At 40.9% G+C, this 17688-nt stretch overlaps 1 protein-coding gene across 1 annotated transcript in view; it reads left to right on the forward strand.

Annotated features, from left to right (window-relative positions):
* Positions 1 to 15068, forward strand: part of smad1 (SMAD family member 1) — a 55869-nt gene extending 40801 nt beyond the window's left edge. The window contains exons 5-7 of the mRNA XM_061922899.1: positions 3244 to 3465; positions 7555 to 7811; positions 13601 to 15068. Coding sequence (XP_061778883.1) covers positions 3244 to 3465; positions 7555 to 7811; positions 13601 to 13744 — 623 coding nt within the window. The 3' untranslated portion in view covers positions 13745 to 15068. The remainder of the gene's footprint in view (positions 1 to 3243; positions 3466 to 7554; positions 7812 to 13600) is intronic.
* The last annotated feature ends 2620 nt before the right edge of the window (positions 15069 to 17688 follow it).

The raw sequence follows: 17688 nt of genomic DNA on the forward strand, positions 1-17688 counted from the left end.
GATAGAGTAGTATTTAAGTAATACTGTAATAGTGTGTATCAGACTGTTTACAGTGAAGTCGGTTTGCGGCTCCGGCTTCCCAGCAGCTTTTTTTTCTTTATGAGCCCCATAAAAGCTTGGTTCCTGATGTCACCTCTGCTTGTGGTAACAAGGCTTTAGCGATAACATTCACTCTGGCTTTTACGTCTGAAATGTGGTAGAGTAATTAGCGCAATTTCGAACTGATTAAGACCATTAGGATACCATAAAGATACAATGTAACAGTCAACTCAGAAACCACCAAGAATCACACAGTGTGGAGAGAGAGAGAATCCTTAAGCGTGGTGCATTTCCGTGGCCCTTAAAGGGGAACATTATCACAATTTCAGAAGGGTTAAAACCATTAAAAATCAGTTCCCAGCGGCTTATTTTATTTTTCGAAGTTTTTTTCAAAATTTTACCCATCACGCAATATCCCTAAAAAAAGCTTCAAAGTGCCTGATTTTAACCATCGTTATATACACCCGTCCATTTTCCTGTGACATCACATAGTGATGCCAATACAAACAAACATGGCGGATAGAACAGCAAGGTATAGCGACATTAGCTCAGATTCAGACTCGGATTTCAGCGGCTTAACACTGTCTGATAAGATAATTACTAACAACTATGAACTAGGTTTACAGCATATGAAATACATTTGGCAACAACATGCACTTTGAGAGTGCAGACAGCCCATTTCAGGCGCGGTAAGAACATATATTTTTCCACGATTTCAGCACTCAGGTTAACCATACCTAAATAGACACAAAATACTGCATTACACAAGACTACCCGAATGTACTCGAATAATTGAAAAAAATAAATGTTTTTAAGCTAAATTATTGGTAAACACAGTTTATGTATAATAATTTACGTAAAACCGCGAGTAATGAATAAAGTTTTCATCAATTAATATATTCTGTAGACATACCCTCATCCGCTCTCTTTTCCTGAAAGCTGATCTGTCCAGTTTTGGAGTTGATGTCAGCAGGCCAGGGAAGCTAGGGTCGATATTCTTCTCTTGATCATCTTCGGTGGCATAAAGGACGGTGTGAGCCAAGACATCCAGGGGGTTTAGCTCGCTCGTCTGCGGGAACAAACTGCCGCCATTGCTCACCGTGCTACCGAGGTCCTTTGTCCCTGAATAGCTCACACACTCCGGCAGATTCAATAGGGGTCTGGCGGCAGATTTCTGTGACTTTATCGTTGGAAATGCATCTGCTTTGAGTGTCGCAGGATATCCACACATTCTTGCCATCTCTGTCGTAGCATAGCTTTCGTCGGTAAAGTGTGCGGAACAAACGACTGACCATTTCGTCGGCTTTCCCCACAGCCTCGTATTTTGAACAAATTTCGTCCAATTTCTTGCCACTTTCGCATCTTTGGGCCACTGGTGCAACTTGAATCCGTCCCTGTTCGTGTTGTTAATTCGCCAAAATTCACCCATTTAGAGTTCGGAAATCGTTGCATGCATACTTGTTCAACAGCCATACAGGTCACACTGAGGGTGGCCGTATAAACAAGTTTAACACTGTTACAAATATGCGCCACACTGTGAACCCACACCAAACAAGAATGACAAACACATTTCGGGAGAACATCCGCACCGTAACACAACATAAACACAACAGAACAAATACCCAGAACCCCTTGCAGCACTAACTGTTCTGGGACGCTACAATATACCCCCCCCCCCCCCTTAACCTCCTCATAGTCTCTCTCAGGGAGAGCATGTCCCAAATTCCAAGCTGCTGTTTTGAGGCATGTTACAAAAAATAATGCACTTTGTGACTTCAATAATACAAATATGGCAGTGCCATGTTGGCATTTTTTCCCCCGTAACTTGAGTTGATTTATTTTGGAAAACCTTGTTCAATCCAATCCAATCCACTTTATTTATATAGCACATTTAAACAACAAAATGTTTCCAAAGTGCTGCACAACAATATTAAACACAATTAAAAACAATATAAAATAAATATGACTAAAAACGATTTTAAAGGGTAAAACCAATTAAAACAGTAAATAGAAATCAAAATTTAAAAAAACACAGAGGACAACAGAGGACCACACAACTCACGTGTGTTAAAAGCCAGAGAATAAAAGTGGGTCTTAAGACGAGACTTAAAACACTCCACTGTGGGAGCAGTTCGAACACGGAGGGGCAGAGTGTTCCAGAGCTTAGGGCCGACCACAGAGAAGGCTCTGTCTCCCCTGGTTTTAAGTCTCATCTTGGGCACCACAAGCTGGAACTGGCTTGTTACATTGTTTAATGCATCCAGCGGGGCATCACAACAAAATTAGGCATAATAATGTGTTAATTCCACGACTGTATATATCGGTATCGGTTGATATTGGTATCGGTAATTAAGAGTTGGACAATATCACCAAAAATGATTCCAGGGCGCGGAAACCGCTGCTGCCCGCTGCTCCCCTCACCTCCCGGGGGGTGAACAAGGGGATGGGTCAAATGCAGAGGACAAATTTCACCACACCTAGTGTGTGTGTGACAATCATTGGTACTTTAACTTTAACTTTAACTTTTAACTTTAACTTTAACTTTAACTTTATCGGATATCGGTAAAAAAGCCAATATCGGACATCTCTAATAGAGATGTGTATATATATATATACTGTGTGTATATATATATATATATATATATATATATAACAGTACAGGCCAAAAGTTTGGACACACCTTCTCATTCAATACGTTTTCTGTATTTTCATGACTATTTACATTGTAGATTGTCACATCAAAACTATGAAGGAACACATGTGGAGTTATGTACTTAACAAAAAAAGGTGACATAACTGAAAACATGTTTTATATTTTAGTTTCTTCAAAATAGCCGCCCTTTGCTCTGATTACTGCTTTGCACACTCTTGGCATTCTCTCCATGAGCTTCAAGCACACCTGTGAAGTGAAAACCATTTCAGGTGACTACCCCTTGAAAAAATAATGAATTAAAAACAAATTAATTTTCCTTTTTTTAAATTGATTTTTGAAAATTATGAATCGATTTAAAATCGAGATAAATAAGAATCGTAATTTGGATGTGAATCGATTTTTTTCTGCATCCTGCAGTAAAGAATAAATGCAGTAAAATTGAGACAAACCATTGTACCCCCAAAGTGGAGAATAATGTCCTATTTGTTCAAATAGCGCGTTCATGCGCTCGGCCTCAACCCTGTGACCTCACAAATGTGTTTCCTGTGCAGATGTGCAGCCCGTGGCCTACGAGGAGCCCAAGCACTGGTGCTCCATTGTTTACTACGAGCTCAACAACCGCGTCGGCGGGGCCTTCCAGGCATCCTCCACCAGCGTGCTCGTCGATGGCTTCACGGACCCCTCCAACAACCGCAACCGCTTCTGCCTCGGCCTGCTCTCCAACGTCAACCGCAACTCCACCATCGAGAACACCCGGCGGCACATCGGCAAAGGTAAAAAAAAAAAGATAGGAGATAAAGGAAAGGGTTTGCAATCTAGTGTGCAGCAACGAAAACAGACTTTTTGCCTGTCCAATTTAACATTACAAACAGTTTGAACAGTAACACTGTGTTTGAATTAGGGTACTAGTATAGTATCGCGGTACTAATGAATCAAAAACAGTTCTATACTCTGTTTGAAAAGTACCGGTTCTGTCTGTCTGTGTTGGCCCTGAGATGAGGTGGCGACTTGTCCAGGGTGTACCCCACCTACCGCCCGAATGCACCCCCCACGACCCCGAAAGGGACAAGCGGTAGAAAATGGATGGATGGATGAATGGATTCCCAATTTTTATTTTTATTTTATTTAACGGACATGACAGTGCGCCGTCACGTCGTGACATTGCTGGTTTTTACGAGCAGAGGAGCATGTTCGGCAGCGCACAATCACTGAGTACTTACAAGTAGACACAGTGTGTAGACAGAAAAGGGAGAATGGACGCATTCTGGCTTAAAAACTGATGATAAAGGTGAAGTTATAACGCTTTAAGACATGGCTGGCTAGCTAGCAGCGAACATCCATCTGCAGTCGGCAGTGTTTTAGCTACTTCTAAATCACTAATCCTCGTCCGCGACAAATAAAGTACGTTTCTTACAAGTATCGTTATCACTGCAAGACGAGGAATAGCTAAACATGCTTCACTACACACCGGGGTAGGATATAATAGCTCATCGGCGTCACAATGTAAACAAACGCCATGGGTGGATCTACACCTGACATCCACTGTAATGATACCAAGTACAATAGCGTATCTAGTCGATACTACTATGATTACATCAATATTATTATTATTTTTTATTTTTTATTTTTTTTAATGAATTTATTAATCAATCAACAAAACAATACACAACAATGTAATCCAATTCCAAAACCAAACCCGTCCCAGCAACATTAAGAACAACAATAAACAGAGCAATTGAGAGCAATTGAGGACACACAAATCCAAATGTAGTGAAACAAAAATGAACATTAACGACAACAGCATCAATATTAGTAACAATTTCAAGATAGCAGTGATTAAAACAAAACTCATTGATATCATCATTAAAAACATTAATAAAAAATAATACAAAAATTAGAAATGAACAATAGTGTGTCACAGTGGCTTACACTTGCATCACATCCCATAAGCCCGACAACACACCGCGTCCAACATTTTCCAGAAAGATATAATAAGTCATATTTTGGTTCATTTATTAGTTGAAACAAATTTAAATAATGGATCCCATATTCCAATATATGACTCATTATTATCTAAACTAAATGCAGTTTGTTCTACTGATATCATCTCCATAGCTTGTGTGTACCAGTCAGTATGAGTTGGACTATCAACAGCTAAATATTACCCTTTTTGTAATTATGCATATTGAAAGAAAAGCATTTTTACTCTTTGATGACACGTTGCTAAATTGATCAATATTTTAGATATTTTTTCCTTTTGTATGATCCTGTAACTACTTGGTATCGAAAACGATATCTACATTTGTGGTATCATCCAAAACTAATGTAAAGTATCAAAGAAAAGAAGAATAAGTGATTATAACATTTTAACAGAAGTGTAGATAGAACATGTTGAAACGGAAAATAAGCAGATATTAACACTAAATGAACAAGTGGATTAATAATACATTTTTACAGCTTGTCCTTTGTAATGTTGCCAAAATAATAGAATATAAATGACACAATATGTTACTGCATACGTCAGCAGACTAATTAGGAGCCTTTGTTTGTTTACTTACTACTAAAAGACAAGTTGTCTAGTATGTTCACTATTTTATTTAAGGACTAAATTGCAATAATAAACATATGTTTAATGTACCCTAAGATTTTTTGTTAAAATAAAGCCAATAATGCCATTTTTTGTGGTGCCCTTTATTTAGAAAAGTACCGTATTTTCCGCACTATAAGGCGCACTGGATTATAAGGCGCGCCTTCAATGAATGGCCTATTTTAAAACTTTGTTCATATATAAGGCGCACCGCATTATAAGGTGCATAGAATAGACGCTACAGTAGAGGCTGGGTTACGTTATGCATCCATTAGATGGAGCTGCGCTAAAGGGAATGTCAACAAAACAAATAGTGATTGTACTGACACTTCTACTTGCTGCTCTCTGTTCAACAACCCACTGTTCCAGTTTGTCCTCCAACTGTCGCCATCTCGCTTTGTTCCCTCGGAAACTCTATTTAGTCTTCTTTACTTGGCGCAGGTCATCATGTTGCTTCCTCCACTTCCGCACCATTGATTCGTTAATGTTAAATCCTCTCGCTGCTGCTCTATTCCCGTGTTCTACTGCGTGACTGATCGCCTTGAGTTTAAACTCTGCGTCGTAAGCGTGTCTCTTAATAGGAGCCATTTTTGGGTCTTTACATAAAGTTTAGGTCTCGCAACTACGGTAAGCAGCCGCCGACTTCATTTACCCCCATAAAAGAAGAAGCGGGGGGAAATGAAGTCGGCGGCTGCTTACCGTAGTTGCGAGACCTGTTGTGGCTCAATATTGGTCCATATATAAGGCGCACCAGATTATAATGGGGAAATGTCAGCTTTTGAGGAAATTGGAGGGGTTTAGGTGCGCCTTATAATGCGGAAAATACGGTATTGAAATACATTTTGGTACCTGTACCAACATATTGGTATCGGGACAACCCTAGTTTGAATATTTAAAGGGGAACATTATCACAATTTCAGAATGGTTAAAACCATTAAAAATCAGTTCCCAGTGGCTTATTTTATCTCTTCGAAGTTTTTTTCAAAATTTTACCCATCACGCAATATCCCTAAAAAAAGCTTCAAAGTGCCTGATTTTAACCATCGTTATATACACCCGTCCATTTTCCTGTGACGTCACATAGTGATGCCAATACAAACAAACATGGCGGATAGAACAGCAAGTTTATAGCGACATTAGTTCGGATTCAGACTCGGATTTCAGCGGCTTAAGCGATTCAACAGATTACGCATGTATTGAAACGGATGGTTGTAGTGTGGAGGCAGGTAGCGAAAACGAAATTGAAGAAGAAACTGAAGCTATTGAGCCATATCGGTTTGAACCGTATGCAAGCGAAACCGACGAAAACGACACGACAGCCAGCGACACGGGAGAAAGCGAGGACGAATTTGGCGATCGCCTTCTAACCAACGATTGGTATGTGTTTGTTTGGCATTAAAGGAAACTAACAACTATGAAAGTGCAGACAGCCCAATTTTCATCAATTAATATATTCTGTAGACATACCCTCATCCGCGCTCTTTTCCTGAAAGCTGATCTGTCCAGTTTTGGAGTTGATGTCAGCAGGCCAGAGAAGCTAGGGTCGATATTCTTCTCTTGATCATCTTCGGTGGCATAAGGGACGGTGTGAGCCAAGACATCCAGGGGGTTTAGCTCGCTCGTCTGCGGGAACAAACTGCCGCCATTGCTTGCCGTGCTACCGAGGTCCTTTGTCCCTGAATTGCTCACACACTCCGGCAGATTCAATGGGGGTCTGGCGGCAGATTTCTTTGACTTTATCGTTGGAAATGCATCTGCTTTGAGTGTCGCAGGATATCCACACATTCTTGCCATCTCTGTCGTAGCATAGCTTTCGTCGGTAAAGTGTGCGGAACAAACGTCCAATTTCTTACCACTTTCGCATCTTTGGGCCACTGGTGCAACTTGAATCCGCCCTGTTGGTGTTGTTACACCCTCCGACAACACACCGACGAGGCATGATGTCTCCAAGGTACGGAAAACAGTCGAAAAAACGGAAAATAACAGAACTGATTTGACTCGGTGTTTGAGAAAATGGCGGATTGCTTCCCGATGTGACGTCACGTTGTGATGTCATCGCTCCGAGAGCGAATATTAAAAAGGCGTTTAATTCGCCAAAATTCACCCATTTAGAGTTCGGAAATCGGTTAAAAAAATATATGTTTTTTTTTCTGCAACATCAAGGTATATATTGACGCTTACATAGGTCTGGTGATAATGTTCCCCTTTAAATAAGTGATTCTTTGGCACACCACTAGATGGAGGCACTGCACTAACGTTTTGCCGCACTGCCAAGGTGTCCACTTATACTACGTCGGCGGCGAGGTCTACGCCGAGTGCCTGAGCGACAGCAGCATCTTCGTCCAGAGTCGCAACTGCAACTTCCACCACGGCTTCCACCCCACCACCGTGTGCAAGATCCCCAGCGGCTGCAGCCTGAAGATCTTCAACAACCAGGAGTTCGCCGAGCTGCTCGCCCAGTCGGTCAACCACGGCTTTGAGGCCGTGTACGAGCTCACCAAGATGTGCACCATCCGCATGAGCTTCGTCAAGGTCTGTACCGCACTAGTGTTTCATATGGCTCACATGTTTTACAGTCAAGTCTTTGATTAGTAACACACCATAAACAAAGGTTACGCCTCTTTCACTCCAGAGATCCCACAGTAGGATCGCAGAAGTATCAAAGTTGCAAAAGTAGATTAGGAAATGGCTGCATTGACCTGGATATAAGACGACAGTGGTCATTTTGACAGCAGCATTTAATTTAGTTTTAGTTATATTCTTTTGACGAATATGTATTTTGGTAATACTGTATATTTTCTAAATTAAAAAAAAACATACATTAAAAAAAAATAACAGCAGACGATTGAGTTATTTTTAATCAGCACCATAAAGGCATCCAGCAGCAATAAAATTACAAAATAAAATTGCTTAAAATTAATATTTATTAATATTTTTATTCCTGACTGTCCACCAAAATGTATGGATTCTCGTCTGTCTGCGGCGCAAGCACTGATCCTGCAGCTGTGTATGGCAGTGTTTTTCAGCCACTGTGCCGCGGCACACTAGTGTACCGCGAGATATTGTTTGGTGTGCCGTGGGAAATTATGTAATTTCATCTACCGTATTTTTCGGAGTATAAATCGCTCCGGAGTATAAGTCGCACCAGCCGAAAATGCATAATAAAGAAGGAAAAAAACATATAAGTTGCACTGGAGTATAAGTCACATTTTTGGGGGAAATTTATTTGATAAAAGCCAACACCAAGAATAGACATTTGAAAGGCAATTTAAAATAAATAAAGAATAGTGAACAACAGGCAGAATAAGTGTACGTTATATGAGGCATAAATAACCAACTGGTATGTTAACGTAACATATTATGGTAAGAGTCATTCAAATAACTATAACATATAGAACATGCTATATGTTTACCAAACAATCTGTCACTCCTAATCGCTAAATCCCATGAAATCTTATACGTCTAGTCTCTTACGTGAATGAGCTAAATAATATTATTTGATATTTCACGGTAATGTGTTAATAATTTCACACATAAGTCGGCCAAACTAAGAAAAAAACTGCGACTTATAGTCCGAAAATACAGTACTTGGTCAAAAAATAATTTTTTCCTAACCAATACTTATAATTCACAAATAATGTGCCGTTGTAGAGTGTCTGTGCTGTCTGGAGCAGTGTTTTTCAACCACTGTGCCATGGCACACTAGTGTGCCGTGAGATACAGTCTGGTGTGCCGTGGGAGATTATCTAATTTCACCTATTTGGGTTAAAAATATATTTTGCAAACCAGTAATTATAGTCTGCAAGTTATGTGTTGTTGTTGAGTGTCGGTGCTGTCTAGAGCTCGGCAGAGTAACCGTGTAATACTCTTCCATATCAGTAGGTGGCAGCCGGTAGATAATTGCTTTGTAGATGTCGGGAACAGCGGGAGGCAGCGTGCAGGTAAAAAGGTGTCTAATGCTTAAACCAAAAATAAACAAATGGTGAGTGCCCCTAAGAAAAGGCATTGAAGCTTAGGGAAGGCTATGCAGAACGAAACTAAAACTGAACTGGCTACAAAGTAAACAAAAACAGAATGCTGGACGACAGCAAAGACTTACTGTGGAGCAAAGACAATGTACATCCGAACATGACATGTCAACCAACAATGTCCACACAAAGAAGTATAAAAGCAACTGAAATATTCTTGATTGCTAAAACAAAGTAGATGCAGGAAATATCGCTCAAAGGAAGACATGAAACTGCTACAGGAAAATACCAAAAAAAGAGAAAAAGCCACCAAAATAGGAGTGCAAGACAAGAACTAAAACACTACACACAGGATAACAGCAAAAAACTCCAAATAAGTCAGGGTGTGATGTGACAGGTGGTGACAGTACACATACTTTGAGACAAGAGCTATAGTGATGCATGGTTGGTTATGCTTTAAAGTCATATCCTACAATGGTGACAATGACTTTTTACTGTCAACTGAGTTTTGTTTTTAATGATTTCTGCTGGTGTGCCTCCGCATTTTTTCAATGCAAAAAATGTGCCTTGGCTCAAAAAAGGTGTATGGAACTGTCAGTTTGCACATGCTAAATAAAATGCAAATGCAACGCCACTGCACTCCAGAAAAAAAGATCAGCAAAGACTGTATTTTCTGAGAAGGCTGAGGAAAATAGATCTGGCTGATAACCTGCTCCTGTCCTTCTATCGCTGCTCTGTTGAGTCAATACTGACCTACGGTATCTCTGTGTGGTTTTCTAGCTTTACGGTGGCAGAGAGAAATAAATTACAGGGGGGTCATAAACGCGGCCCAGAGGATCACTGCATGTCCTCTTACATCTCTAGAGGAGCTGTATAAGAGACACTGCAGCAGGAGAGCAAACAGCATCCTCAGGGACTCGTCCCACCCAGGTCACCACTGCCTTGAACTCTTGACCTCAGGGAGGCGCTATAAGACCATCAAAGCAAGGACAAATAGACTGACAAAACAGTTTCTATCCTAGAGCTGTTATTGCCCTAAACTCTGCACTTACCTGAACACTCACCACTTTATTAACCTGCTTAACTCTGATAGAGATCTGCTGTGCAATATGTTTTTAAAATTGTTATATTTTTAAAATTTGTTGTCTTAAGAGTATTTTATGTACCGTATTTTTCGGACTATAAGTCGCAGTTTTTTTCATAGTTTGGCCGGGCTCCAGTGCGAATTATATGTTTTTTTCCTTTTTTATTATGCATTTTCGGCAGGTACGACTTATACTCGGGTGCGACTTATATTCCGAAAAATACGGTAGGTTGTTTTAAAAGCACTGAGCTGGATTGCTGTTCAATTTAGTTGTTTCCATGCAATGATAATAAAGGTATTCTATATCTGATTCTGAAAGCAGTGATGATAAATCACATTGCACGTGCTGTATAATTATATTTACATTTTGTCCTCCCAGTATTGTGGCCGTTTTGATAATCAGAATATATTTTTGCATATTAATGAAGACAGACACAAAATGGATGGCACGCTTTATTCTGCTTGATTAACAGCTTAATCCACTTTGCACACGCAAACCTTTAGTAAATCGGGCCCATAGGGAGGAGAAGTCGTTCGGTGCCTCATGGTTTGCATGTATACTAGGGGTGTAACGGTACGTGTATTTGTATTGAACCGTTTCGGTACGGGGGTTTCGGTTCGGTGCGGAGGTGTACCGAACGAGTTTCCACACGGACATATTAAGTAGCGTACTGGACATAGTGTAAAAAATACTCAAAATGCCGGACATTTGAGGCATTTAAGAAACTCTGCCCGGACAGTCCTCTTTTCACCGGATATGTCCTCTTTTGCGGAGCTGTCAGGGCGGGGTTTCTTAAATGCCTCAAATGTCCGGCATTTTGAGTTAGGGTTGCGTGTATTTTCAATGTACGTTCAGGGTTAAGAAGGGGTTGAAAACAAAACAAATTGTGCGCGCAGCAGCATTGGTGAGGGAGGGGCAGAGACAGAGAGAGAGAGAGAGTTATGATAAACGTGCATGCGTCGCCAGGCTCTGCTTTTTATTCATTGATTTATCACATTTAATTTTTTTATTATATATAGCAGGGGTGTCAAAAGTGTGCCCCGGAGGCCATTTGCGGCCCACAGCTAATGTTTTAAAGGCCCACGGCACATTCTAAAAATACTATTAAAATAAACAAAAACATAACAAAAGTGAAATAAAAAAGCTTAAAGGTTAAATGTAATTTAGAAAAAGTTGCAATGTTGACTAATAAAACAAAGCTGTTTTTTCTTTCTTTCAAACTGTCATTGCTCAAAACATAATATTGAATCAAAATCAATGTTATTATGAATTATTGATCCATCCAAGGTTCCGATTACTTCACATCAAATATTCCACTAAGAAAAATATTTTTGGTGGAAGATTTTGCTAATTTGGTAATTAAATAACCCAAAAATGTATATTTTGTTGTTTTCTTACTGTACTGAAAATGAACCGAACCGTGACCTCTAAACCGAGGTACGTACCGAACCGACATTTTTGTGTACAATTACACCCCTAATGTATACATCTTCTTCTTCTTTTTTTTTAGACTTTTTTTCTCTCAGTTCCAGCTGCAATAACATCCCCCTTTTCTCAATAATTACCATTGTTTGCTGGTGACAAAGGATGCAAACAAGCTCAAAATGACTGTCGTAGTGCATTGATTCGTTCCAGCCACAATTACACTCCACATCTCTCTTTAATTACCATCACCATCTTATTATCAGGTTAATATGTTTTTCCTGCTTTTTGAAGTTTCCAGCCCGCAGGTATCAAACTCAGTACTGGCCCGCGAAAGCCAGGAAAAATAGGTTTCAATAAAATACTTTTTTAATTTATTTTTAGTTTTTTGTACTAAATGCATTCGGACTTGGAGAAGGCAATCGATCGTGTCCCTCGGGAAGTCCTGTGGGGAGTGCTCAGAGAGTATGGGGTATCGGACTGTCTGATTGTGGCGGTCCGCTCCCTGTACTATCAGTGTCAGAGCTTGGTCCGCATTGCCGGCAGTAAGTCGGACACGTTTCCAGTGAGGGTTGGACTCCGCCAAGGCTGCCCTTTGTCACCCATTCTGTTCATAACTTTTATGGACAGAATTTCTAGGCGCAGTCAGGGCGTTGAGGGGATCCGGTTTGGTGGCTGCAGGATTAGGTCTCTGCTTTTTGAAGATGATGTGGTCCTGATGGCTTCATCTGGCCAGGATCTTCAGCTCTCACTGGATCGGTTCGCAGCCTAGTGTGAAGCGACTGGGATGAGAATCAGCACCTCCAAGTCCGAGTCCATGGTTCTCGCCCGGAAAAGGGTGGAGTGCCATCTCCGGGTTGGGGAGGAGATCTTGCCCCAAGTGGAGGAGTTCAAGTACCTCGGAGTCTTGCTCATGAGTGAGGGAAGAGTGTATCGTGAGATCGACAGGCGGATCGGTGCGGCGTCTTCAGTAATGCGGACGCTGTATCGATCCGTTGTGGTGAAGAAGGAGCTGAGCCGGAAGGCAAAGCTCTCAATTTACCGGTCGATCTACGTTCCCATCCTCACCTCTGGTCATGAGCTTTGGGTTATGACCGAAAGGACAAGATCACGGATACAAGCGGCTGAAATGAGTTTCCTCCGCCGGGTGGCGGGGCTCTCCCTTAGAGATAGGGTGAGAAGCTCTGTCATCCAGGAGGAGCTCAAAGTAAAGCCGCTGCTCCTCCACATGGAGAGGAGCCAGATGAGGTGGTTCGGGCATCTGGTCAGGATGCCACTCGAACGCCTCCCTAGGGAGGTGTTTAGGGCACGTCCGACCGGTAGGAGGCCACGGGGAAGACCCAGGACACGCTGGGAAGACTATCTCTCCTGGCTGGCCTGGGAACGCCTCGGGATCCCCCGGGAGGAGCTGGACGAAGTGGCTGGGGAGAGGGAAGTCTGGGCTTCCCTGCTTAAGCTGCTGCCCCCGCGACCCGACCTCGGATAAGCGGAAGAAGATGGATGGATGGATGGCATTCGTTCTTTCAATTTTGACAGAAAAAAAATGCATACCGTATTTTCAAATGTTATATTTTCTGATCATGCCAATTATATTATTATATACTGTATTGCAAAACTATTTTGTGAGATGAAAACAAATACCTGCTTGTCACCTGTATTTATGATTTTATAGCAAGTTATACATAAAAAAAATCAAATGCATATGCATTTCTATTAATGTAAATTCATTTTTAAAAAGCGGCCCTCTGAAAGCAGCCATTACTGCGATGTGGCCCTCAATGAAAAGGAGTTTGACACCGCTGTTCCAGTCCATCTTTAGCAATACATTTTTATGTTTCTATCCCAGGGCTGGGGAGCTGAATACCATCGCCAGGATGTGACCAGCACCCCTTGCTGGATCGAGATCCACCTGCACGGACCCCTGCAGTGGTTGGATAAAGTTTTAACGCAGATGGGTTCCCCCCACAACCCCACATCATCCGTCTCCTAAACCGCCCTCGTGGTCAGCTTCGGCATTTTTTTTGGCCCAAGTAGCAAGACCGGTGGCCTGGGCGGGTCCCAGACCAGTTTGTACCTTATTGCCCGTTAGATAACATAACAACGTTAAAAGATGAAAGCACAGGCAGCTGATCTGGGACCTGCAAGGTAAGGCAAGGCAAGGTGGGGTGGGGTGGCTTTCTACTTGAAGGACCTCTGAAGTGGGCACATTTACAGACTGGGAGAGGAGCAAGCAGAGTGAGCATGATGCAACTGGAAGATACTTGATCTCTGTGACCAACTGTAATAATCCAACCATCAGCGCAGGTGTCCTCCCTCCACTTTTTGCTCCCTTTGTTCTCCCTCCGATATCCATTTGAAAAAAAAACCTGTTACTACCAAAAAAGTACTCTGCGGTTTTACCTTTATGTAATCAGTCTGTGTCCATGTTTTGGCACCCTCGCACAACAGTTTACGGTACCAAAAAGGTGACGTTTAAACTATTACGGACTAAACAAATCCAGAAAGAGACTTTTCTTCCGTCCGTTGGACCCGATAGTTGTACAGAGCTAGCGAATTGTCGACTACAAAAGGCTCATTTATGCACAGAACCTTCCGTCCATACTTGCTTTGCGTCATGTTGCAATACCACCAGAAAACTGTGGGGGCAGTTTTGTAGCTCGTTACTAAATCTTGTGACTGCCACAATATAATCCCGTCAGTTTCTGTCTTTTTTTTAATTTGTTGTCAAAAACTGTCGTGTTGAATTTTTTTTTTTTTATTCCGATCGACGCCGAGTGGATTAATTGTGAAAGGTTTATTCCAACGCATTACATTATAAAGGGCAGTGGTGTTTACATTGTTTAAGATGCGCACATCAAGTTTCGTAACTAAAAGCAGCATACCGTATTTTTCGGACTATAAATCGCTCCGGAGTATAAATCGCACCGGCTGAAAATGCATAATACAGAAGGAAAAAAACATATATAAGTCGCACTGGAGTATAAGTCGCATTTTTTGGGGGGAAATGTATTTGATAAAAGCCAACACCAAGAATAGACATTTGAAAGGCAATTTAAAATAAATAAAGAATAGTGAACAACAGGCTGAATAATTGTACGTTATATGAGGCCATACTTGCCAACCCTCCCGGATTTTCCGGGAGACTCCCGAAATTCAGCGCCTCTCCCGAAAACATCCCGGGACAAATATTCTCCCGAAAATCTCCCGGTTTTCAGCCGAAGCTGGAAGCCACGCCCCCTCCAGCTCCATAAGGACCTGAGTGAGGACAGCCTTTTTTCATGACGGGAGGACAACAGGGTGACAAGAACTAAATTATCCAGACTAGAGATAAATTGTATTATTATTTTTATCTTACCTAAAAATAAATATTTTTATTAATTAAAAAAAAAATTAAAAAATACATTTTTAATATTTTTTGCTAAAAACATCAAAATTAATTGTATTTTTCTTTGTATTTTGTCCTGACTCCTTATTACATCCAGCCATAGAATTATACATTAAAATAAACATATTTGAAATAATTGATTTTAAATTATCATAATAATTCATTTAAAATGGCCATATTTAATTATTAAAATAATTGCTTGTTTATCAACAACTTTAGCATTTTATTCATTACATTTTGAAGCTCTCATAAGCCAAGTTATGTTATATTCCTTAATATTTATTTATGCAAGTTTGAAGTATCAATTATCCAAACACAGTTTTGTTTGCATATGTTCAGGATATATATATATATATATATATATATATGTATGAAATACTTGACTTGGTGAATTCTAGCTGTCAATATACTCCTCCCCTCTTAACCACGCCCCCAACCACACCCCCACCTCCCGAAATCGGAGGTCTCAAGGTTGGCAAGTATGTATGAGGCATAAATAACCAACTGGTATGTTAACGTAACATATTATGGTAAGAGTCATTCAAATAACTATAACATATAGAACATGCTATACGTTTACCAAACAATCTGTCACTCCTAATCGCTAAATCCCATGAAATCTTATACGTCTAGTCTCTTACGTGAATGACATAAATAATATTATTTGATATTTTACGCTAATGTGTTAATAATTTCACACATAAGTCGCTCCTGAGTATAAGTCGCACCCCCGGCCAAACTATGAAAAAAAACTGCGACTTATAGTCCGAAAAATACGGTAAATGATAACCTGAGCTATGCCCGACAAGACTTTGAAAGTTGGACAATCTAAATTGAGCTTGAAAATGCGCTTAATTTGTTTAACACCACTTACACAGCGACAGTAAGATAGGGGATTTGTGGGACTAATAAAGTCAATCCTAACATATCTTATAAGGCCCTATCCGTTGCGGTTTACCTGACACTTGAAACGTGACGAATTGGGGGAGTGCACTATCCACTTTAGCCGCCAGGTGGCAGTAGACCATAGGGCGCACCGGATTAAAAGGCGCACTGCCGATGAGCGGGTCTATTCAGGTCTTTTTTTTTTATATACAAAAGGCACACCGGACTATACGGCGCATTAAAGGGGTCATATTATGATTTTATTCTAAATGTAAAAGACTTCCTTGTGGTCTACATAACATGTGATGGTGGTTCTTTGGTCAAAATGTTACATAGATGTTTTACAGACCATCTTCAAGTCGCTTTCTGACAGTTTTGTGGGCGGTCCTAATTTCGTGGCTCACCTTCGACAGCGTCTTCTCCCCGTCATCTTTGTTGTAGCGGTGTAGCGTGCAAAGACGGGAGTGGAAGAAGTGTCAATAGATGGAGCTCACTGTTTTAATGACATTCACACTTCAATCAATAACGGAGCAGCATCTCCTCATCCGTGGCTCACTAGTGCAACAACAACGCCCGAAATGTGTCCCGTGAAAAAAAACGTCCGACCGGAACTCTCTAAGAACTAAAGTTCCTTGGGTGAATAATGTAAACTCACTACACCGGTAGTTTTTAGCGCTTCCATAGCGAGATATAAGTGAAAAACGTCCGACTAAAGTTCCTTGGGTGAATAATGTAAACTCACCACACCGGTATGTTTTAGTGCTTTCATTGCGAGTTTACTGACAGATATAAGTAAGAACTTTACACTACTTTATATTAGAAATGGCAACGGTGGAGGATGAATGTCCCATAACAAGAAGATAGAGAAAAAGAAGAAGCTTATCGACTACGGTGGCTGACTTGCGCACATTTTCAGGACTTATGCAGATCTCAAATACACGTCAGCAGGCACCAGAAGCTAAGAAAAGTTGGTTTTGCACAATATTGTGAAACAAAACGATAATATGTATGTTAATAGGTGCCATTTTGTGGTCCTTTTACACCCACCATAGTAATACTTATATCTCTGACTACGGTTGCCGTAATGGGCCGACAATCCATCAAGTGGTGCGGCTTCAAAGTCATACTAAACCAGTGGTTCTTAACCTTGTTGGAGGTACCGAACCCCACCAGTTTCATATGCGCATTCACCGAACCCTTCTTTAGTGAAAAATAAAATATTTTTTTCAAATTCAAGAAAAAGTTATGTTTTTTTACTGGTGCACAAAATGAACCGTGCATGAACATCACCTTGTTCAAAGAACAAAACCAACACAGAGCATGAACTCACAACAAATTACACACATTACCATGAATTGATTAACGTGAACCCCGACTTAAACAAGTTGAAAAACGTATTCGGGTGTTACCATTTAGTGGTCAATTGTACGGAATATGTACTGTACTGTGTAAACTGTACTGTTTCATATAATGTATTCTCCAGGCTACTGTTTGGGGGTATCCATAATACGCCGATAGGAAGAAGTTTTATTTACACGATAAGTCGGATGTGTCTTCACCTCCGTGGCGGAGGCTCCGCCAAACCCCTGGGGCTGACTCACCTAACCCCTAGGGTTCGATCGAACCCAGGTTTAGAACCACTGTACTAAAACGTTTGATAGATT

Source organism: Nerophis lumbriciformis, linkage group LG27 (genome assembly GCF_033978685.3).
Source record: "Nerophis lumbriciformis linkage group LG27, RoL_Nlum_v2.1, whole genome shotgun sequence".
NCBI lineage: Eukaryota > Metazoa > Chordata > Actinopteri > Syngnathiformes > Syngnathidae > Nerophis > Nerophis lumbriciformis.